The sequence below is a fragment of the Ochotona princeps genome, chromosome 29 (genome assembly GCF_030435755.1).
Source record: "Ochotona princeps isolate mOchPri1 chromosome 29, mOchPri1.hap1, whole genome shotgun sequence".
NCBI lineage: Eukaryota > Metazoa > Chordata > Mammalia > Lagomorpha > Ochotonidae > Ochotona > Ochotona princeps.
This window is the reverse complement of record NC_080860.1, coordinates 4,280,173-4,304,251: the sequence shown is the minus strand read 5'-3', so window position 1 is coordinate 4,304,251 and position 24,079 is coordinate 4,280,173. Positions and strand designations below refer to the sequence as shown.

General features: G+C 50.7%; 1 protein-coding gene across 3 annotated transcripts in view; it reads right to left on the bottom strand.

Moving 5' to 3' along the window:
* Positions 1 to 24,079, bottom strand: part of ANAPC5 (anaphase promoting complex subunit 5) — a 35,933-nt gene that overhangs the window by 4,174 nt on the left and 7,680 nt on the right. The window contains exons 1-13 of one of the 3 annotated variants that reach the window (XM_004595312.3): positions 20,986 to 21,317; positions 20,069 to 20,148; positions 19,239 to 19,348; positions 17,981 to 18,158; positions 16,218 to 16,284; positions 13,917 to 14,018; positions 12,364 to 12,554; positions 7,471 to 7,552; positions 6,791 to 6,880; positions 5,174 to 5,355; positions 4,002 to 4,137; positions 875 to 949; positions 267 to 388 (exon numbers count right to left, since the gene is read on the bottom strand). In XM_004595312.3, coding sequence (XP_004595369.2) covers positions 267 to 388; positions 875 to 949; positions 4,002 to 4,137; positions 5,174 to 5,355; positions 6,791 to 6,880; positions 7,471 to 7,552; positions 12,364 to 12,554; positions 13,917 to 14,018; positions 16,218 to 16,284; positions 17,981 to 18,158; positions 19,239 to 19,348; positions 20,069 to 20,148; positions 20,986 to 21,192 — 1,622 coding nt within the window. In that variant the 5' untranslated portion in view covers positions 21,193 to 21,317. Of the gene's footprint in view, positions 1 to 266; positions 389 to 874; positions 950 to 4,001; positions 4,138 to 5,173; positions 5,356 to 6,790; positions 6,881 to 7,470; positions 7,553 to 12,363; positions 12,555 to 13,916; positions 14,019 to 16,217; positions 16,285 to 17,980; positions 18,159 to 19,238; positions 19,349 to 20,068; positions 20,149 to 20,985; positions 21,318 to 24,079 lie in introns of those variants that run through there. The other 2 variants (XM_036496401.2, XM_058656447.1) reach the window with 2 other exon arrangements.

The following is a 24,079-nucleotide window of genomic DNA, read 5'->3' as shown; positions in this document are numbered from 1 at the left end:
TAAAGGAAACAAAACACACGCATGTCTGTTAAGCATGTTTAGGAAGTACATGCATGTGCAAGAAAGCCTGGAATTCTAGGCATCCGGATGTCTGTGATTATCTTAGAGAAATCTATTTTGTTTAGTATTTATAATTTCTTATTTACTAAAATAAACAAGAAAAATATTTTTCCTAAGCTAAAGGAAATAAACACATGTAAGAACATAATGAAGACATCGGAATGTGAGTTGGCTCGAGCTGGGCTGGAGTTTGCAGAGCTGCCTACCTGTACACGCCCTCCATGCTGTTGAGAGCTGTGATCCCTGTAACGAGCGAGTCGGCCAGATGGTATTTGCCATCATTCATTGCTCTGTCAAACTGTATTTTCTGCTCACACAGCATCCATAACTAGTATGAGAAAAAGTACAAAATGACAAATGCTCACGCTGTTAGTTTGTGGAGATGCGCAAGTGTCTTTACAGTAAGTCACATATTCTTTATGAGGCTTATAAAAAAAAAGTTTAAAATATCTCAAGTACGTAAAAAACCATGGAGAATAAAAGTGCAAATACATGCATGCCAGTGATCAAGTTCATCAACTCACACATGGCCTCTGTCCTGAGAACTAACAGCTACTACTGAAGTCCTCTGTAGCTCCCACTTCCCTTTGTTCAAGGTAAACAGGTGCTTATCATTCCTATTCATGCTTACAAAATATTTTTATCATATATGTACCTATCCTTAAACAAATCATGTTTTCCACCATTGGGTAAGTTATGCCACCTCTGACAAAGTCCTTTGTGGCTGGAGAACTCAGCAGAGACACCCCATGTTAGGCTGCAGTGAAGCCCTTCTTCTTAGCAACAAACCCGGTGCCCGGCAGAGGGAGCTCACCTGCGCATGCTGGGTGTTGGGGGGAAATCGCTCCTTCAGGTGCTTCAGCACTTCGGCAGCTGCAGCGAAACAGCCCTGAAACACAGAGACGGGATTCAGTGGGCACACTGTCCCCAGGTCCCCTCTGCTTCCCAGCAGGCCACCAGCCACGGTTCACCCGCTGCAGACCAGGGAACCTGCCATGCACTGAGCAGAGAGAGGCCAATTTCAAAGGGCCATTTTTTTAAAGTTTCTTATGAATTTTGTTCACTTTGAAAAATGACACATGCAACATGTTTACTCTGAAAACAATCTACAAAGTACACATAAACAAAAAAAGTGTTACTTATCAACCTACTGAAATTACTGCTCATGTTTTAACGTATATCTCCTTTTATGCACATAAATATTCCAAGATATACAAACTATTTTTATAAATTATGATGCTATATATCACGTACTAGACACTCAGCAAGAATTTTTTAAAAGATTTGTTTTTTTCTTTGAAAGGCAGAGTATCAGAGAGAGAGGGAGAGAAAGAGATCCTCCATCTGCTGATTCACTCCCTAGATGCCTGCAACAGCTGGATCTGGGCTGGCCAGGTCAAATGTGGAGTCGTGGATGGAGCTCCAGCCCCAGCTCGGCCTGGCCCAGCCCAGGCTGTTGTGGCCATCTGGAGAGGAAATCAGCAGATACAAGGTTTCTGTCATTCCTTTCAATCTGATTCTGCCTTTCAAGTAAATAAATAATCTTTTTTTTTTAATTAGAAAGTTAGATTTATAGAGAAGGAAAGATCTTCCATCCACCGGTTCACTCTCCAAATGGCCACAATGGTCAGAGCTGAGCTGATCCGAAGCCAGGAGCTTCTTCCTGGTCTACCATGCGGGTACAGGGTCCCAAAGCTTTGGGTCATCCTCGACTGCTTTCCCAGGCCACAGGCAGGGAGCTGGGAGGGAAGTGGGACAGCCAGGATATGCACCAGTGCCCATATGGGATCCCAGTGCGTGCAAGGTGAGGACTTTAGGCACTAGGCTACCACACTGGGTCCAATCAACTTCTTTAATTCCATTTTCCCACAGACATTTTTGAAGTTCCCTGGATAATGTTGGACTCAGGAGGAACAATTCTACTTCAAAAACCCACCAGGCGACACTTCCAACAGTTGATCTGTGTGGCCTGTTTACTTGATGTCAAGTTGTTGGAGGAGTCCCAGGTGGATCCCACTAGACACACAACTCACAGTGCACCAAACACCCCATGAGCCATGCAGCAGGTGAGGATAAGCTGTGACGCTAAAGACAGTTCTAGAGACCAGTGTTGAGGAGCCTGGAGGACAGCAAGCAGCAAGTCTGGTCGGTCTGCTGTTCTGACAAGCAGAAGCTTGGGTGGCACTTCGTGGGCATGGGAAACAAGCAGCTAACCAAGTGCAAGGGGAACTCACCAACCAAAGGCCACCACTCCCTCCACTTACACAACTACCTACAAGAGTTAATGGGGTCAGGGCCCGGCATGGTGGCCAAGAAGCTGAAGTCCTCGCCTTGAACGTGCCAGGATCCCATATGGGCGCCGGTTCTAATCCCGGCAGCTCCACTTCCCATCCAGCTCCCTGCTGTGGCCTGGGAGAGCAGTGGGGACAGCTGAAAGCCTTGGGACAGTGCACCAGCATGGGAGACCTGAAGGAAGTTCCTGGCTCCTGGCTCCAGATCGGCACAGCACTGGTCGTTGCGCTCACTTGCGGAGTGGATCATCAGATGAAAGATCTTCCTCTCTGTCTCTCCTCTTCTCTGTATATCCAACTTTGTAATAAAAATAAATAAATCTTTAAAAAAAAAAGAGTTAATGGGGCCAGCACTGTGGCAGAGCTGGAAAAGCTACCACCTGCAATTCTAGCAAACCAAAGGGTGCCAGTTCAACTCCCAGCTGCTCCAGCTCCCTGCTAACGCACCTGGGAAAGGCAGGGGGAAATGGCCCACTCACGTGGGAACCCTGGCTTTGGCCTGGCCCTTGTGGCCATTGGGAGTTGAACCACTGGATCAAAGATTTCATCACTCTCTTTCAATGAACAATAATAAACAAATGAATCTTTACCAAAAAAAAAAAAAAAAAAAGTCGTAAAATGCTAAACTATGTTCATTCAAGAAAACTATTTCTCTCTTTCTAAAAGGGAGGGAGGCAACAAGCCAGGTATCTTTTGGTGACATGGTAAGGAACACTGACTGTTAGGATGCAATCTAACAAGCACAGGAACCACAAAGAGGCCACGAGAAAACAGAGTCATCACGCATCCCTGCTTCCAAACAAAACATGGACTCCCAATGAAACTGCTGGACACATGCAGACAGTGGGACGCTGGCCTGACACTGTCTGTGCCAGCAATGTCGGGGCACACTTAGATAAGAGACTGATGGAATTATGACTCCTTATGAAGGACTGTACTATTGTAGCAACGAGGGGGAAATCTGTTGGAGGGTGGGAGTTTGGGGGGAAATCCCAGTCTATACAAAATTGTACCACAAAATTCAAAACAAAACAAACAAAAACACACACACACACAGATCCAGGACTGTGTTCCATGAGACGCAGAGTCAGAGAGAGAAAGGCTTAGACAACATTGGCTGATCTTCCCATCAGCTGGTTTACACCCCACGTGATCCCAATCGCCGTGACTAGGCCAGGCCTGAAGCCAGGAGGAGCCTGGCACTCCGTCCAGGTCTTCCCCTTTGGAAGCAGGGATCCAACCACTTGGGCCAGCAGGGAGCTTGATCTGGAGCAGTTGGGACTTGAACTGATGCCCCTATGAGTTGCCAGAATTACAAGCAGCGGGTTAACATGCTGGGCCACAACACCAGCCCTAATCATGCTACTTCAAAAAACAGCTTTCCTGGCTCTCTTCTCCTTAAAAGATATTTCTGGGTAAGATTAAAGTGTGGAGTCCTCAGCTATATGCGATTCCCTTTGCCCTTCTTGGGCCTCCACCAGACACGATGCTCACCGGGGCCGGAAGACGCCCACGCATGGCTGATTTGACAGGCACAGTGCCCCTGCGGCGGGGGGAGGGTGTCACTCTTCAGCCACCTGTAATCAACCAGACCCAGGCAAAGCAGGCCCAGTGCCTTTCACAAGCACAAGGCCTGGCCAGCCGCCTTACCTGTTCTGCGTGTAGCTCTGCAAGGTGGCAGAGCGCCACGGCAAATGACTCGGTGTTGTTTTGCTGCACGCCAGAATTCACCGACTCCAGGCTGTTCATGCTTAGCAACATCTGAGCTTGCTGCAGGGCCATGGTGCTGGGTGAGGAGAGGGAACAGGAGTCTCCCTCAGGCAGGAGTCGCTGGCTGCCCCGCAGCCACACCCTCCTGCTAACTTCAGTGGAAACGCACGGAAATCGACCCCTCTGCAGGCTTTGGCTTTGCGGAAGCAGCTGCTTCCCAAAGCCGGCTCTTGCCCTGACGACAGGGAGAGGGGAAAAGCCCAGGTGTGCAGCCCGCGAGGAATCAGGGAATGGTTATGACACGACCGGAGCGCCATGCTTCCAGACGCCCACCCCGCCCCCGCCCGCTCCCCTTGCAGTCACAGCATGTTAGTTAAGTTTTCACGGGCAAATTCAGACCCGATGCCATCCTGGCACCGGCTGCTCTGGCAATGAATGCAAGCAGTGACCAGTGTCTGCAGCTGTTTCAGAGCACACCGTGCCAAAAAATTATCTGAAATACAAAAACAAGACTGGTAAAATAGGCACGTCCTTTCATCACTGAATTCCTAGAAACAGTGGGGTGTCTAGGGAAGCACGAGGCAGCGGCAGGCCCCAGGGTTAAGTTCTGGTTCAGAAGTTTGCTCCCATGCTCAAGGTGGCTAACTGGACATATTGCAGAGAAAACACCTTGCTTAACCAAACAGCACCTTTCTTTAAACAGCAACAGTGGGGTCCAGGGGGTGCTTGGCTTGGACACCTGGACCACACCTCCTGCACACAGGAAGAGGGGTCCTTGTCCCGGAGCTGAGGGGCAGGGCGTGGGAGCCGTGAGCCCTCAAGTGCCAGTGCTGAGATCTGCTCAGGATCATGGGCAGGTCAGACACGTGAACCAGAAAGGAGATCACCCTCAGGCACCTCACGGGACAGCTGGGAGGAGCAAACCGAAACATGTGTGTGGGGGGAGCAGCCAGGTCCGTGCAGAATACAGAATGTGTTTATAACACAAAGCATTTGCTTGGAAGGCCCGCCTGAACTTGCACGAGGGGCAGTCCTTGCGTCTGACGTCTCAGAGCCGACTTTCCCGGTGCCTGCTCAGGGCCGCAGGTCCCCGCTGGGGCCTGGGAACTCACCTGCGCCCGTACAGCCTCCAGATGGCCGTTTTCTGGGCTATGCTGATGTCGATGAGCTCCGACAGGCTGTGCTTCCAGTGCAGGAGGTCGGAGGCCTTGAGGGCGTCCATCAGCTTGTTGGCCGTCTTCCCGGCGAAAGCTCTCTGTTGAACAAGGGACTGTATTCCCAGGGAGGCGAGGTACTAAGGGGACAGATATACCCACGACCCAAGATAGAGATTACATGACAGAATTTGTTTGCTCTTCAGAAATGTGGTGGATTTCACATTTCAGCACATGCACAAGTGACTACTTAAAAGGAAGGGACCTACAGCCTGACCTTAACCCTGACCCTCTGGGGCTGAAGGAGAAGCAGAGGGTGCATGGGAAAGCGCCAGGGCTCTGGCATCAGGGGGACCTAGACTCCAACACTGCCTCTGCTACTTACTGTGTGACTCAGGGCCAGTCCCTCAGCTTCTTAGCTAAGCCTCAGCTCCCCCACCTCAACAATGGGCATCAAACCTATCATAAAGAAGGGGCGAAACGATATATGTCAGACAGTGCTGGGCACAGCGTGGGACAGCAGACCAAAAAGGACACCCATCGTGACCAGCACAGCCTCTTTTGCTTGGCTGCTGGTGCAGTCGTTCAGGACGACAGCAGGAGACCAAGTCGGCCTCCATCCACTTCAGCAGTCTATCCATCAACTCCAAGGAGCCGGTTTTGTCATTATGCTAATTCGGCATGGGTAAGCTTCCTTTCCCAGAAGTGAATCACACAGACAAGCTACACCTTTAAAAAGCATCACACAGGAGACGCTTCAAAGTTGTGGGAAATGAAATGGTAAGCGGACTGTGGTGCAGGAGTTTTATTCTAGATCTATGCACCATTTTCTCATCATACACATCTCTTCCCGAACTTTCTGAAGACCTCCTCATGTTGAGACCCTCACTGAAGCCTGCAGACTCCCCGTGACAGACAGTGCGAGCCACGCCCCGTCTGCGGCCCGGTGGTCACCACGTCCATAGGTAATGAGGACTGTACCTCGGGTCCTCCTCTGTCGCTCAGAACAAGGACGGACACATCTGTCTGTCAGGTTTCCTGGCACGTCACTAACTGTTTAAACCAAGGATCAGCAAACTGGTCCTTTCGAGAGCCACTTGGTCTTGCAGGCCATGCTGCTTCCTGACGCACGTTCCTGCGGGCTGCTGCTTCTGCCCATCACTTAAAATGCAGAACCCATTCTTAGGCTGGCCGCCACACGTACGCAGGCAGCAGACCACACGCGCCTGTGCGGGGTCAAGTTTGCCAATCTCCGGTTTAAACACCAGCCTTTCTTACCACCTCTGAGAGCAGGTATGTGCTGGGTTAGTGTGGCTCAGTAAGCTAAAGAAAGGTCTCTTATCCAGTTGATAAATGGAGCATCCACAGATGTTATTAGGGTAAAGCGAGCAGAGAGAAACCTACTGAGCAGGGTCAAGTGGTTTCATTAGTAATGAAATCCAGTGAGACACCAGGAGTGAGCGCACACACGGAGGCGCCCGCTCTACAGCTAGCACTGGTCAGGACAGAGGCGGGGGGAGAAGACAGAGGCTCAGCGCCACGGACTCAACAATCTCACAGAAAGGCCAGCCTTACCGGTAACCCAAAATGCACTGCCTTCTTCACCGAGTGCTCCAGCAGGACATAGCTATCGGCTCTCTTCTGCCCCAGCACATAGAGCCAGCTCTGGCGAGAGACAATCACCAAAGGGCGTCATAACGGTGGCAGTGCCTCCACATTCCAGCCATGTCAGCGTGGCCCAAAGGAAGGACTAAGGGCAAAACACATCCTCTCAGATGCTGTCTCACCAGGTAGGAACCTCCGTGAGACCTGCCCAACACGGGAACTAGACCGAAATAATCGCGCCGTGGGCCTGCTTGGCCTGTGCAGGCTGTGCCTGGCAGGTGTCCACAGCACAGCAGATGCCCCACAGGAGAGTCTCGGGTGACGGTCGGGTAACGTATTTCTCTGATCTACTTGGACTGATGACCGTGCTTCCCAGGGCACTGTGCGCGGCACACACGGGGCTGTTCATGCCAAAGTCAGAGTATTTTGTGGCCTTTTCTAAAGGCAAGTTAAACATTTGTAGACAAGAATTGTCCCAAAGAAGAAGAGACATCATGATTTAAGATCAAAGATCCAATAAATCAGGGTTGTCCTTCCTGGTTTCCTGGTATACCTTCGCTGCGAAGGCCCTTAGATCCCGCTGTGACAGGGGCCTCCGAAGGCCAACTCAACCCATGAGGAAAGCTCCCGAGCCCAGAGGACGGCCTCACCAAACAGTGCTGGAGACACACGTGGTCGTTGGACTCCTGGGCAATCCTAATTGCCTCCTGCAGGGCGAGCTCTGCCTGTTGACTAACGACAGACTAAACATTAATATCCCATCAACAATCACAAACAAGCGCACGCACGGGCGGCGGAGGCCGCGGGGACACACTTCTGAGGCTGTCGCTACGGGGGACACATCCTCTCAGAGCTGAGCTGCAGCCCCAGCCAGGGAAACTCCCTACAGGGAAGACAGGACAAGCCCTTCCTAAGGCGAACCGCTATTCCAAGGGGCAGGAGTCGGCTTTGATCTGTGATCCTAAACGTTTATTCTGGTTGTTGCTGCTGAGTGGGGTGAAAAGATCTAAGCTGTTCATTTCATTCCCCATGGATTAGTTGTTTTCTGCATGCTTTTGTTTGTTCGCTTATTTGTTTTTAACCTGTATCACTTTTTCTGGTCTTAAAAAGTATTTTGGGGCCTGGCATGATAGCCTAGTGGCAAGAGTTCTCACCTTACAAGCCCAGGAACCCACATCCGTACCAGTTTGTGCCCCGGCAGCTCCACTTCCCTCCCAGCTCCCTGCTTGTGGCCTGGGAAAGCAGTCGAGGACAGTCCAGAGCCTTGGGACCCTGCTCCCACATGGGAGTCCCAGAAGAAGCTTCCGTCTCCTGGCTTCGGATCAGCTCAGCTCTGGCCGTTGTGGCCACTTGGGGAGTGAACCATCAGATGGAAGATCTTCCTCTCTGTCTTCCTCTCTATATATCTGACTTTCCAATAAAAATAAATAAAAAACTTTTAAAAATTATTTTGAAGATTCCTATTCTGAATTTTTTTCCAGACCATGTGGTTCCACCTCTGATTTTAACTTGGCCTCACTGATCTCTCATTTCTGAAAATACCCACCAAAATACTGCCTGTCCCTCAAGCTGCACTACTTACATATACACTCCCGGGTGTAACTCTCCATCACTTTGGGTACATTTTACACCCGCTGGGTCACAGGGTTAGTGTTGTGGCACAGCGTGTGAAGTCACAGCCTATAATGCCGGCGTCCCAAATGGGAACTTGTTGAAATCCGACCACTCCACTTCCATGCCAGCTCTGACAGTACATCTGGGAAAGCAGCAGAGGATGGCTATGTCCCTGCTCGCCCCCCCAGATGGAGTTCTAAGGCCTTGGCTTTGGCCTGGCCAAGCCCAGGCCACTGTGGCCATCTTAAGAGTGAGCCAGTGGAGGGAAACTGCCTCTCCCTCTCTCAGTAACTGCCTTTCAAATAAATGTATTTGAAAAGGAGTGAGGCGTCAGTGGGACCAGAAACTCTTGAGTGTTACCCAGAAACTAGACCCCTTTTTAACTGTTTTCTATTTCTTTCACTTCTGTATTTATGTTGAGAATCAAGCCATGCACTAGACTGAACCGCTTGAGGGCAGGCAGCACTTCCTCAGACAGCCTTAGCAAGCGTCAACTCATTTCACTTGATGAACATTTGACAGCCAATGGTAATTGCTAGGAAGCAGAGCTAGACTCTTAGCTTGCTAAAACCAGGCCAAAGAGCTTTGGGGAGAACTGTAGACGCAGTCTGCTGAAACGGGACTCAGCACACTACAGTTCTCCAGGCAGGAAGACAGGGTAGGTCACCAAGACAGAGTCCCCCGGGGAACATCGGTCCCTATCACTGCTATTCAGAAAACCCTCAGAGGAAAGCCTTCTGTGACAGGGCAACAAACGGGTGATACCATCTCAAGTGGATTAAAGGCCAGTGTTCTAACTGCCAGAGCAAAGACTGGCACCATGATGTAGCCAGCCAAAGCCTCTGTCTGTGACTAGCATCCCAAGTGGGTGCCAGCTCAAGTCCTGGCTGCTCCACTTCCAACCCAACCCCCTGCTAATGGTTTAAAATAACCAATTTTAAGACCAACAAATAAAAAAATGCCCGAGCATAGGGTCCAACTTTGTGGTTTAGTGAGTTAAGCAACCATTTGTGACATTGGCTTCTCATCTGAGTTGTTCTGTTTCCCAGCCAGCTCCCTACTATCGCATCTGCAGAAGCAGGGGAAACAGACCAAACACGTGGGCCTCTGCCACCCACATGGGCAACCCAGATGGAACTCCAGGCTTCTGGCTCCAGGCTGGCCCAATCCTGGACATTGGAGTCATTTTCAGAGTAAACCAGCAGATCGAAGATCTCTGTCTCTCCCACTTTCTGTAACTCTGCCTTTCAAACAAATTAATCTTAGGAAAAAAAAAAAAAAGAGCAGAAAGGCCTGCAGCCTCCATACAATGGCTTCACTCAGGGCAGGTCTAGGGCAAAGTCCTCAGCCGGCCTGTGCAAAGCCAAACGCTGGGCCCCTGCCGCCCGCAGCTCTGACCTCACTCTGCCTCCGCCTGCTTCCAGGACTCCGGCCCCACCTGCAGCTCACTGTCGGGGCACCTTCGCAGCTCATTCCTCCCATTTCCTGAAGAGCAGAGCCCAGGAGTGAGGCTGGCCTGCTACCTGACGTCTGCATACCTGGGGGATGCTGCCTGCGTCCCACGCTGCCGTCCCTCACCCTCACTCCTGCCTGTCTCTCACTGCCTGACACGCGAGAGCCACAGCTGCGCTCAGCCCTGCTCACCATCTCCCTCCCTCCCACTGGCAGCTCCACAATAGGATTTCTTCTCTTGTTCTACAATACTCTATCCCCCAGCATCTATAACAATGGCGAGTACACATGAGGCGTTCGACAGACGTCTGTCGACATTTTAAAGAATTCTCCACTGTCCTTTTGGCTTCAGACCCAGGACCAGAAACAAAGGCGCCTGGACCTGAGTCAGCCAGGAATTAGCTAGAACAACCACCTCTCCCCGCCTGCGTTCCAGGCCACTAGCTGCCTACCCGGGGACAGTACTGTAAACACAGAAACGACGGACATCTGGACACTCCAAAAGTTTCCAAACAGGGCAGTCAGTAATTTCTTAACGTGGAAGCAGGCTACTGGTGATTACAGAGGACACTGTTATTAGCTAAGAGTACATAAAAAAATGAAACACACTAATTAAGAATTTTTTTATAGCTGAGCAGAAAAAGTTAGCCACCACCACAGAACAGAGTCTGGGGGTGCTCTGAGCATCAGCAGGTGCAACCTATGGTCTGTGGCGCTGCTGGCCGAGCCGAGCACTCCCCAGCATCTCTCCGACAGACGCCTTCCCTCTGCTCTGCCCTCCGCCTCGGCTCACCAGCACTCGGCCTTCTCCAGCAGTCCACACCCTTTTCATGTGAACCTGCATCAAAGTATCAACTACAAGCCTTCCCCCAGCAGTTACTTGGTCTGGATTCTAATGTCTCAACATGCTGAGCCAGTGACCCACAGACAAGTTGTGGCTCGGACTACAGCCCTTCTAAAATCAAACTATCAGAAAACACAAGTCACTAGGTACTGCCTGGCCCACAGAGCAAGAGAATCTCATACAAACTTCAGACAGGGTACTTTCCTTAGTACTAGGGCAATCCAAGATGTGTATGGAACAGATGTGCTGGGGCAGGCCCCGGGCCCAAGGGCTGAGCTGCCCACAGCCCGCCTGGGAGGGCCTGGACTCCTGGCGTCAATGGCCTTCACACATGGACACAGGGAGGTGACAATGGCGAGTCCCACGACTCAGGGACTGGGCTTCCTGTCACCGATGAGATCTACCACCATGTTCCCGGCTCTGGCGGGGCCCTGCGCCAGCGATCTGGGGAGTGAACCATGGGATGGAAGCTCTTTCTCTCACTGTCTGCCTCTCCAACAACAAACAAACTATATACACACAGGTGTTTATTTTGGTGCCAAAATATGTCTGATGTCCATGCACAGGATGGCTATTTAGACAGTTCACAGAAAACGCATACTATGTAGAAACTAGGCATAGGCTTCAAAAAATGTCATGTAAAAAAACCTCGTTTTTAAAATCTATTTTTCAATTATTTATTTCCATTTTTATGGGAAGGGTAGGAAGACAGACATTTGTCTACTGGCTCATTCTCCAACCGCCTGCCACGGTGGGCTGGGTCAGACCAAAGCTAGAAGACAGCAACTCAGTCTGGCTCCTCAACGCCAGCAGCAGGGACCCACCCACTTGCCATCACCCGCCTGTCGGGGTGCCCATTAGTAGGAAACCAGAATCTGGAAGTGGAGCCAGAACTCAAACGTAGGCAATCCAGTATGGGATGTACCCCCTCAAGGGTCCTAACTATTGTGCCACATGCCCACTCCAATTCCCTTTTCCATTGACTTTTGAAAAATAGCCTCCTGGGCCCAGCTCCTCTAATCTGCTATGCCCACCTGGCAAGAAGCCATGGGAGGGGGGTGGAGACACGGGAACTCTGAAATGAGTACTTTGTGGCCTCTCACCTTTAGTCACATTATTACATCGTTTCCAAAACATCCTGCTGATTCCAAAGTCCTTTTTAAATCTACCTGCTTAACAAGTAACAATTTCTCACTTACCCTTCTTTACTAATTAAAAACACAGGATTGTCTAGCAACAAAATAAGCCAATGTTACCTCACTGAGCTCTACGGATAACACCAAAAGCAAAACTTCATCTTACAAAGGCACAACTTCTTTTTGTCTGTCAAATACTTAAAATAGATTTTGCATCCCCAATATCATCACCTCCCAAACATCCTTTTGGGACTCTCCGGCCTAATGAGCCCATTTCCTGTCATTCAGCCCTGCACCAAGACAGCAATGCTAAATAGTGACACCAGGGGGCGGCCTACTCAGGTAGATTAACTTTCCCTCTGGGAAAGTTACTGATGGCTGCAAGAGAAGGGTCTGCTTATTCTTCTTCCTTTTTCAACGAGACTTTACAAAAGGCATCTCAGTCAGGGGCAGAGTTAGTGTCCTCCACGTGCATCGAGGCACACCCGAGAACTTACTAGTGGCCGAAGCGGCAGTGCAGGGCAGCCAGGTTGAGAGCGGCGTATCTCAGGCTCCGGCCGTAGCCCTCCTCGCCGTTGCTTTTGCCCTCGGCCCCGGTGAGAATCAGGCGGTCGAAGTAGTGCAGGAGGCTGTGCGTGGAGCTGAAGACGTCCTGGACGCGCAGGTTGTTCAGGTAGCTGAGGTAATGCTAGGGCCAGAGACATGACAGGTATTCGAAGGGCCACACTCGCCCTCAGCCAAGGCTAGCAGAGTCCTGGCGTCTGCACGCATCCTCTGATAAGTAAGTGGTCGGGGCTGGGTTCACCTTTTCCCTACAGGCAGGCAGAAGGTGGGCTCGAGTCTAAAGCGCAAACAAGCCCCTTAGTGTCCACGTCCACTGTGCACCCAGGGGTGGTGGGAAAGGGCCCACTCGCCAGGATTCAGGGAACATGTCCAAGTTCAAATCCAAAGCCTTTACAACACACTGAGGCTACTTCTGGTTTATTATTTCATAGTAATAAATATTAATATAAGTTAACTATTTTCCTTTACTTTGCTGAATTAAAGCTGCATCTAAATGGGCAGATTCCAGGTGACACAAAGAAACATCATCGATAAGGAAAAAGGAGGACCTGGCGCAATAGCCTAACGGCTTAAGTCCTTGCCTTGCACGCACCAGGACCCCATATGGGCGCCGGTTCAAATCCCGGTAGCCCCGCTTCCCATCCAGCTCCCTGCTTGTGACCTGGGAAACCAGCGGGGACAGCCCAAAGCCTTGGGACCCTGCACCGGCGTGGGAGACCAAGAGGAGGTTCCTGGCTCCTGGCTTCAGATCAGCTCAGCTTCAGCCACTACAGCTGTTTGGAGAGTGAATCATCAGACAAAAGAGCTTCCTCCGGCTTTCCAATAATAATAAAATCTTAAAAAAAAAAAAAAAAAGAAAAATATCTTCTTTCTTTTTTTTTTATTGGAAAGTCAGATATACAGAGAGGAGGAGAGACAGAGAGGAAGCTGACAAAAGAGCTTCCTCCGGCTTTCCAATAATAATAAAATCTTAAAAAAAAAAAAAAAAGAAAAATATCTTCTTTTTTTTTTTTTTTATTGGAAAGTCAGATATACAGAGAGGAGGAGAGACAGAGAGGAAGCTCTTTTGTCTGATGATTCACTCTACAAACAGCTGTAGTGGCTGAAGCTGAGCTGATCTGAAGCCAGGAGCCAGGAACCTCCTCTTGGTCTCCCACGCCGGTGCAGGGTCCCAAGGCTTTGGGCTGTCCCCGCTGGTTTCCCAGGTCACAAGCAGGGAGCTGGATGGGAAGCGGGGCTACCGGGATTTGAACCGGCGCCCATATGGGGTCCTGGTGCGTGCAAGGCGAGGACTTTAGCCGCTAGGCCACGCTGCCGGGCCCAGAAGATATTTTTCAACCTCCCACGCAAGGTTCAGATTGCGAGAGAATAAAGGGAAACGTGAACAGAGCTCGGGGAGAGCGCACAGCCCAGCCGCTGTCTGCACTGAGGGTCCACACACAGCGGGCGGACCAGGCCAGCCTCGCCCGGCGCAGGGAGCACTCACCGCCTCTGCGAAGTCAGGATTGAACTTGAGCAGGTTGTTCAGCTCCTTCTGCAGCGAAGCTGGGGTGAGGGCTTTGGTCTCGTCATTCTTCAGCAGAGAAGCCTGCAATGGAAGATTGACAACTGTGACCGAAAACGGTCAGTGGACACATATACACCACGTGCTTCAAAAAAAGTCACAGAAAACTGAGAATTAAAGCCTAAGATATTTTGGTGCGAAAAAAACAAACAAACAAACAAAAAAAAACAAAAAAAAACTCACCTAAAATCCACACATACAAAAGGCCTTCAAGGGCCTAGCATGACAGTCTAGAGGCTAAATACTCACCCTGGTACACGCCACCATTCCAATTGGGCACTGGTTCGTATCCTGGCTACTCCACTTCCCATCCAGCTCCGTGCTTATTGTCTGGGAAAGCAGTCGAGGAGGCCCAAAGCCTTGGGACCCTGCACCCATGTGGGAGGCCCAGAAGAAGCTCCTGGCTCCTGGCTTCAGATCAGCTCAGCTCCAGCCCTTGCAGCCATTTGAGGAGTGAATTAAGATCTTTCTCTCTGTCTCTCTCCTCTCTGTTAAATTTGTCTTTCCAAAAATAAATTTTAAAAAGTATCCATTATGAAAAACTAATGCATGAATTTTCAAAATATTCTGCACCGAAATAAATGCATCTTGAAGTCTATTTTCCCATGAGCTGTGTAAGGTGTGCTTGACTCTCTTCCCTGGAGAGCGCCCCTCGGCACCCCAGGGCTCCGTCCCCTGCTAAGCACATTTCACTCCAATATGACATCGAGTAATAACAATTCCTAATTTTATTTTTAGTGCATTATATCAATACAGAAAATTCTAAGTGTAAAGTAAAGAAGACAATGTTTCTATCCTCACCACTGGCAGTAACACCGTGGGCACTTGGGTATGATTTTGTACCCATTTATGTGTGGCTACGTGTGAACATACAAGATCAGAATATATAATTTCACTTCCTTTTCTTCTCACTCAATACTATAAAATGTGTCTCACAAGTCTTTAAAATGGCTTCTAAAACATAAGTATTAATCCTTTCACTGTCAAATTTATTCCAAATAATTTTTTCTATTTCTTTGTCTACCTTTTAATTTGGTGAGAACTTGTTCTGACATGTGACATAAGGTCTTCTTCCACAGCTTTAATGTCGGGAAAGTCATTCCCCACCAGACAGTGTGTAAAAGTTAATATGTAGTTTCCTCAGTCTAATTATGGTTTTAAGTACTTACATTTAGCCCTTTCATCTGCCTGTAATGTGCTGAGGTGTGAGGGCGACTACAGAGCACCCCCCTGAGCCCCCTCCACAGGTGACCAGCTGAGCAGTGCCACTGGACGCCCCCTGCACGGGTGACCCACTGAGCAGACAGGCCTTGTCATCTCCCTGACACTAACCTACAGGAGTTGACTTCGTAACTTTGAAATAAATAAAGTCGGGCCCGGCGTGATAGCGTAGCAGTGAAAGTCGCCCATCTGCTGGTTCACTCCCCAGATTGGCTGCCACTATCAGGGCTGGGCCAGGCTGAAGCCAGGAGCCAGAAGCCTCCTCCAGCCATCCTCTTCTGCTTTCCCCCACGCACACCAGCAGGCAGCTGGGTCAGAAGTGGAGCAGCCAGGGCTTGAAGTGGTGCTCCTACCATCCCATCACTTTTATCTTAACATTACATCTTTATACAAAAATAAACCTAGTAAGACAAATCAAGGAATACTAGAAAAGTCGAACAGAAAATAAAATTCTGTACTGAAAATAACATAGGAAAAATAATATTCACTTTATGTCATCAAGAAAATGAAAAAAAAGAAAAAAAATGGCCCTAAAACAGCAACAGGATATGTCTGGAGCAAAGCACACTGTTGCTGAATCCACTGGGTCACTTCGCCAACGCCAGGTGCCTTAACTGCGGGCAGGGCCCCGGGCACCTGGGTCAGGAGCACACCAGGGCTCCCACCGTGTACTCTGACCTGGTGATGGGGCATCCTCATGATGACCTAATGACAGCACTAAGCACCCACCCCTCCAGCTGCCCTGACACACGCTGTGAGAAGCAAGAAGTGAGCCTTCTACGTGTGTGTGTGAGCTGCCAGGCACATACTACTGAGAGAAGAGCGCAGCTCGTCCGAGAAGCAAACACCTGCAGTGACGGGGAAGGACATGGCCGCACTTGCACTGTTGGTGAAGACGAGAGGAATAGAACGAGAGGCAACGGCGAGTCCTCCACCATCTACAAGGGGACAGGCACGTGCTGGGACACAGAGTGGCACAGGACAAACACAGGATTCACCTACCTGTTGAGAAAGAAAAAATTCTGCCTGCTTCTGGGATAGAGGCCCACTGCAAGCTTCCTCCTCTTCTCTAAGAAAAACAAAAACAGTAAAGAGTTACACCAGAATGAACCCAGTCATGCTTATTATATATACTTTCTTACCAGGATGCTCAAAATTGAAATTAATTCTCTCTTCGCAAACAGGCACCCTTCAAAGATGACTTCAAAAATGGAACTATCCTTTTTCTACAAGCTGCCAGGATTCCTGAGAAACAGAGATCCACCTCCTACTCTGAACAAGACACACTGTGGACTCCTCTCCCAGCACAAGTTAGCAGAATACTCCATTCCATGACCTGAACCTTCACATCATGTAACCCAGCTGCACTGGGATAATCTAAACTGTTTCCCTGATCACTGTTCCACCAGCTGACTCCTCTCTGCAAACTAAATGACAGTAACACTTTATCCTGATAATGTCTTTCTGGCTTATGCCTATTCTAATTAAGTACATATATATTTTTTTCTTTTAGAAGTACCGTCAAGATTATATATATATATTGGGCCCGGCGGCGTGGCCTAGCGGCTAAAGTCCTCGCCTTGAACGCCCCGGGATCCCATATGGGTGCCGGTTCTAATCCCGGCAGCTCCACTTCCCATCCAGCTCTCTGCTTGTGGCCTGGGAAAGCAGTCGAGGACAGTCCAATGCATTGGGACCCTGCACCCACGTGGGAGACCTGGAAGAGGTTCCTGGTTCCCGGCATCGGATCGGCGCACATCGGCCATTGCGGCTCACTTGGGGAGTGAATCATCGGATGGAAGATCTTCCTCTCTGTCTCTCCTCCTCTCTCTGTATATCTGACTTTGTAATAAAAATAAATCTTAAAAAAAAAAAAAAAAAAAAGCCCCGGGATCCCATATGGGCACCGGTTCTAATCCCAGCAGCTCCACTTCCCATCCAGCTCCCTGCTTGTGGCCTGGGAAAGCAGTCGAGGACGCCCAATGCATTGGGACCCTGCACCCGCGTGGGAGACCCGGAAGAGGTTCCAGGTTCCCGGCTTCAGATCGGCACGCATCGGCCCGTTGCGGCTCACTTGGGGAGTGAATCATCGGACGGAAGATCTTCCTCTCTGTCTCTCCTCCTCTGTGTATATCTGGCTGTAATAAAATGAATAAATCTTTAAAACAAAAAAAAAAGATTATATATATATGGTCAAACGATTTTTGACAAAGGTACCATGATCACTTATTCAATGAGAAAAGAACAGTCATTTCAAAAAAATGAAGCCAGGTAGAGGAAGATCCACATACAAAAGAATGAAGCTGGGGCCCAACGCAGTAGCCTAGTGTCCTCACCTTACACATGCTGGGAATGTATATGGGCACCAGCTCACATCCCAGCTGCCCCACTCCCCAGCCAGCTCCCTGCTTGTGGCCTGGGAAAGCAGTCGAGGACGGCCCAATGCTTTGGGACCCTACACCTGTGTGGGAGACCCGGAAGAGGTTCCTGGTTCCCGGCATCGGATTGGCGTGCACCGGCCGTTGCGGCTCACTTGAGGAGTGAGTCATCCGTCGGAAGATCTTCCTCTCTGTCTCTCCTCCTCTCTGTATATCTGACTTTGTAATAAAATAATAAATAATTCTTCAAAAAAAATAAATTAAAAAAATATATAAATCTTTTCAAACAAATCTTTCTCTGTAAATCTGCCTTTCCAAATAAAAATAAATAAATCTTAAAAAAAAAAGAAAACTTCAGAAGGATGCCACCCATTAAACCCAAGTCACCTCACAGACACATCAAGATCTTCTTTCTCCATTTTCCTTTCTCCGTCCTCCATATCTGTGTCCTCCACTGCCTTTCTCTCGGCGCTGTGGAAATACTGCTGAAGGGCAGCGTACAGCTTATACACTTGACTGAAGGAAAGCTTGCTGTAGGCCAAAATCATGTGACGCAGAAACAAGCCTGCAGAGGAGCAGCGGGGAGGCCGAGCGTGAGCGCAGGCGGGCTGAGTCTGCCCCTGCAGCGGCCATGTCCGCCTTCTGGAATGTTCTTCTGCCATCCTTCCCAAACCAAGACTCTATACTCGGAGCTGGGGCCTCCCAACCCCCCTGCACCACCTCTAGCCCTCACCACTGCCTGTCTTCTCTTCACGGCTCTTGACCCTGACACGACCTCCCATATTTGCTTCCTGCTTTCCATCTGAGCCCTGCACTGCATAATCTCCGTAGGACGGGCCACGTCTATCGTGTACATGCAAGGCCTGGCAGCCAGCAGATCCACACACTGAATGACATAAAAACTACCATGTAAAAATTAATAAAAAGAGCCAGAGGGACTGAAGGAATGTGGAAAGGCATGAAGCAAGCATCATGGATATCCTCCATATTTTACTCTCCTCTCTCCGCTGGTAGGCTGCTGGCCCTCCCCCCAAGCTGGGTAACGCAGGCATGAGATCCCGCGGACTCTGAGAAGCACCTGGGGAGCCCCAAACCCTGGGCCCACACCCTGACGCTGACTGGTGTGAGCGTAACACAAGGTGTTTTTTTGACAAGGCAGTGATTTTAATACGAAGCACATCGGCAACGTAATACAGACAAGCCACACACCCAACACCCCTGCCCTGCCAGCCGCACGCCAGAGTAACGACGGATGGCACTCAGCTGCCCACGCTAAGAGACATGCCGTTCCTCTTAGCAGAGTTACAAGGCCTGGCACAGTAGCCTAGTGACTAAATCCTAGTCTTGTAACCACCGGGATCCTATATGGTACCAGTTCATATCCCTACTGCTCCACTTCTCATCCAGCTCCCTGCCTGTGGCCTGGGAAAGCAATGAGCTCGGCCCAAAGCCTCGGGACCCTGCACCCGCATGGGAGACCCAGAAGAAGCTCCTGGCTCCCGGCTTCAGACTAGCTCAACTCCTACTGTTGCAGCCACTTGGGGAATAAAACAATGGACAGATCGTTCTCTTTGTCTCTCCTTCTCTCTGTAAATCTAACTTTCCAATAAAAATAATTTTTTTTTTTAAAGAAACAGTTCCATACCTACGACACTTGTTTTGTGAACTTCTGGCTCAGTCCCAGAAAAAGAATCCGAAAGGTCATCGAAAAATTGTTCCATATCCTTCAATTCACCTTCAGCCATCAGTTTGATTCTAACGGAGAAAATCCAGGTGTACAGTTTCAGATCTTTGAATATCCCCCCATATACATTGCCTATTCCTAAAGTCTAAGTCTGTTGTAAAGGTAATTTGTGGTGGGAAATAAAACAAAGTTAATAATCCTTATTTTTGAAAAGGATCATTGCTGTTTTCTTGATCATAAAATCTGTCAAAGACCTACATTGAGCAATAAATTTGGGAGTGGGGACTAGGAAATAGTAGGGGCAATGCAATGGCTCAATTGGCTCATCCTCCTTCTGCAAGTGCCAGCATCGCATGAGGGCAGAGGTTCATGTCCTGGCAGCTCCACTTCCCATCCAGCTCCCTGCTTGTGGCCTGGGAAAGCAGCTGAGGACGGCCCAGAGCCTTGGGACCCTGCACCCACGCAGGAGACCTGGAAGAAGCTCCTGGCTCCTGGCTTCAGATCAGCTCAGCTCTGGGTGTTGCAGCCACTTGGGGAGTGAACCAGTGGATGGAAAGTCTCTCTCTTCTGTGTATATTTACCTTTCCTATGAAACAAAATAAATCCTTTTTTTAAAAAAAACCTATTAAAGTATGCTTAACATCACCCACTTTCCAAAATAAACAGTACTACTGAAAAAAACAAAAAAACACCCTAGCACAGCAGGACGCAGATCTTTGCAGCACGCCCACACTGCCTCACGTTGCTCACTGCTCACAGCCTTCTCACACGCAGGGGAGGAGGCGGCTTACCTGATCTGCACTGAATTTGCCAGCTGAGGACAGCAGTCTTCAATTAACTTGTAGAGTTTGGACAGCGTGATATCTGGGCCCTGAATAAAAGACAAACAGAAAAATTACTTGTAAATCTTAAGGTGTTAGAGACTAACATTGAACGACCAGCCAGCATATGTATCAACGCTTTGCTCTACACAGGAAACCTGCAGTCTGGTAAGGCCCAGTACTGACCAGTGCCAGCGACACAGGAAGTCCCTTGTACAGAGAAAGGTGAGACCCGAATGGTTTAAGGAACTGGCCCAAGCGGCAGCTGCTGAGCCACGGAGCTGGGACCCAGGTCTCCAAACCCACAACATCTGTGAGACACTTATCAAGGCCCATGGTCAACCTCACATGGTGGTCACCACCGAGAAAGGCTCTCCAGCTCCGAGGACAATGTGCAGCCTCAATGGACAAAAGTCCTGAACACACGACTGTGCACTAACCACTCAACCAGTACACCCTGCCACCAGGCAGGGGCCTGCCAAGAACTGCGTCAGGGGACGCTGGTGTGAGGAGGCTGGCTGTCTGCATTTCTCACTTTCCTCCAAAGCGGGAAGAGGACATGCTGCACCCCGAGTTCCCCGCCCAGGACAGTGGGACCAGCCCGTCGCTGCACCCCGAGTTCCCCGCCCCAGGACAGTAGGACCAGCCCCTCGCTGCACCCCGAGTTCCCCGCCCCAGGACAGTGGGACCAGCTCCTCGCTGCACCCCGAGTTCCCCGCCCCAGGACAGTGGGACCAGCCCCTCGCTGCACCCCGAGTTCCCCGCCCCAGGACAGTGGGACCAGCCCCTCGCTGCACCCCGGGTTCCCAGCATCCCGCGGGCAGTGTTTCCGGAACCCCACTGCACCCTGCGTCCCCGGCCCCGCGAGCCCGGTCAGGCCCGTTCACCTGCAGCAGCGGCAGCAGCAGCTGGTTCAGCCGCCGCCGCTCCAGCAGGCTGATGGCGTCCTCGCCCGCGTGGCTCATCTCGCTCAGCAGCACCAGCACGGCGATCTTATAGGGCGTTACCCAGTCCTTGATGCCAAACACGCTGGCGTGCACCACGCCTTGGTTCATCATTGAGCTATAGTAGAGGCCTTCGTGGACGCTGGCCATGGCGGGACCGCCAGGCGCAGCGCCCACCGTCGCCTCAGCACATCTTGCCGGCCGCCCAATAACCCATCAATCCGTCCGGCCGCCCTGCGAGCCCGGGAAACTGGCACCCTCGCGGGCCGAGCCACACGCCGGCCAATCAGAAAAGGTTCCTTGACGCACGTGGGCGGGTTCGACCAATAGTAGCGTCCAGGAGTGAGAAGACGGGCGGGGCGACCGCGGGGCGCCAGAAGACTGAGTCCCTACAGAAACTCTTGTCGATCAAGAACGAGTTCCCCCGGCGACGTGGCCAGTGACCGGGTAACCCGGACAATCTGTGCTTGGAGCCGGAGCGTCCAAGCGGCTTCGCTTTTATACATTTAATTTGGAAAAAAAAAAAATCAGATCGAGCTTTACAACAGTTGTGCTTAAAAGCCGTGTGGTTGGGATCGGCGCCGCGGCGTAACACCTTAAGCTTCCGCCTGCGGAGTGGACATCCTCGATGGATCTCGGTTCGCGTCCCGGTTGCTCCAGTTCCCGTCCAGCTCCCTGCTCGTGGCCTGGGAGGACGACCTACGTGCTTGAGCCACTGCGGCTACAATGGGAGACCCGGAAGATGCTCCTCCTGCCTTCAGGGCCGCCTGCTATCCAAGCCTGGAAGGAATCATGCTATTAATTCCAGCACGTTCTCATCACACCCCCCCAGAACCCTGGGCCCCATGGTCAGTTACTGCCCATCCTCCCACCCCACACCACCCGATCTGTGGATCTCGCTCCGCACACTCCCTGGGAAAGGGGCTCCGTGGGTGACTGCCCATGAGGTTCCCCCACGCGGGGACATGACCGGTGGTTGTGTCTCTCTGGGCCCGGGCCCTTCCCTCCCACAGGCTGGCCACACCGGCAGGAATGGACAGATGGACACACACACACTTCTGTGTGAACACGTGTCCTCTTGGTTATAAACCTCCCGGGCCGTGTGGCGGCTGACGGTGCTTTCCAAAGCAGTTGCAGCATTTCCCGCGAGCCGCGAGGGGTGTGGACCCCGAGCCGGGTGGGCCCCAAGTCGGGTGGGCCCCGAGCCGGGTGGGCCCCGAGCAGGGTGGGCCCCACACACTCAGCGCTGCAGACGGAGGCAGACGGCCTGCCCTGGGAGCGTGGATTGTGCCGGGCCACGAAGGGACGCGGCGATTCCAGGGGTGTGGACGCTGAGCACAGGACGGCTGTGCTGCTGACGGCTGGCTCTCGCGTTCTGCTCACGGGATCCCCAGACCCCAAGTGTGGACATGGCCCCTGCTGCTCCAGCCGCAGAGGGAAAGGGCAGGGGCACATGTGGGGAGTGAACCAGTGCACGGGAGATTTCTGTCTCTCCTTCTCTCTGTAAATCTGATCTGCCTTGTGAATAAAATTAAATCTTTAGGGCCCGGAGCAGTAGCCAAGTGGCTAAAGTCCTTGCGTTACAAGCGCCAGGATTCCATATGGGCACCGGTTCGGTGTCCCAGTGGCCCTGCTTCCCATCCAGCTCCCTGCTTGTGGCCTGGGAAAGCAGGAGAGGACGGCCCAAAGCCTTCCCTGCACCTGCGTCGGAGACCCAGAAAGAGGGTCCTGGCTTTGGATCAGCTCAGCTTCAGCCGTTGGAGTGAATCATTGGACGGAAGATCTTCCTCTCTGTCTCTCCTCCTCTCTGGATATCTGACTTTCCAATGAAAATAAAATAAAACTTAAAAAATAAAATAAAAATAAATAAGTAAAATAAATTCTAAAAATAAAGAAGCGTGCTATTTTTTCTTTCTTGCAGAGATAAATGCAGGACTGGTCAAGGCAGCCTTCCTCATCTCTGCCTGCTTGGCTTGGTCGTCTGCCAGTTGACTTGCACTGTGCCTGTCTGGTTGGCTGTAAATGCATGTGAGCGTCAGCCTGTCTGCCTTGGATCACAAACCATCAAAAGGCAAGAGGCAGAGTTGGGCAAGTCTCTGTGTGAATCATTTACTATGACACTATGACACAGCACCGCTCGCGGCTAAGGGGTTTAATAGACACGTTCTTTATGCTCTTTGGGATGAAACTTGCTCCATTTACTGTCTCTGTAAAATCTTTCTTTCAAATAAAAATAACTAAATCTATGCAACTTTTACTTACTCTACTTGAGAGAGTTACAGAGAGGGGATGGAGAGACAGAGATCTTCCAACCACTGGTTCATTTTCCAAATGTCTGTGATGGCCAGAGATGAGCCTGGCTGAGACTGCGGTCCGCGAGCCTCCTCTGGGTCTCCCCTATAGGTGCATGGGCCCAAGGTCATGGGCCAGCCTCTGCTGCCTTCCTAAGCCACCAAGAGGGAGATGGGTTGAAAGTAGAGCAGCCAGGACTTGAGCCTGCAGCACGAGCAGAGGATTAGCCTATTTGCCACTGTGTTGGCCCCAGATTTTAAAAAGTGTTCATTTACTTATTTTTGTTTGACTTGAAAGGCGAAGAAGACGACTTCCATCTGCTGGTTTGCCCCCTAGATGCCCACCAGAGGCGCAGCTGGGCCAGGTCAAAGCCAGGAGCCAGATGCTCCCCCAGCACTCCCATGCAGGGGGCAGGGTGGACTTGAGTGCCTGAGCCTTCCCTACCTCCTCTCAGGGGTGCATTGGCAGGAAGTGGAAGTTAGCCCAAGGTGGGCATCTGGTACAGCCATTCCGATGTGGGATGTAGCTATCTTAGCTAGCACCATAACTGAAGGCCTCAACATCTGCTCCAGTTTCCATGTTTTCAACTAGTCCAAAATCTATTTTGTATTACATATGGAATAAATGTAAAATGCTCTTTCTCAATTTTTCTAAACTATGTGTAACTCCTTGGTATGGATGTGTGGTAGTTTGGGGTATTTCTGAGTTTGTCTGGGCACAATTCTGCAAAGTGGCGTCAAGCAGT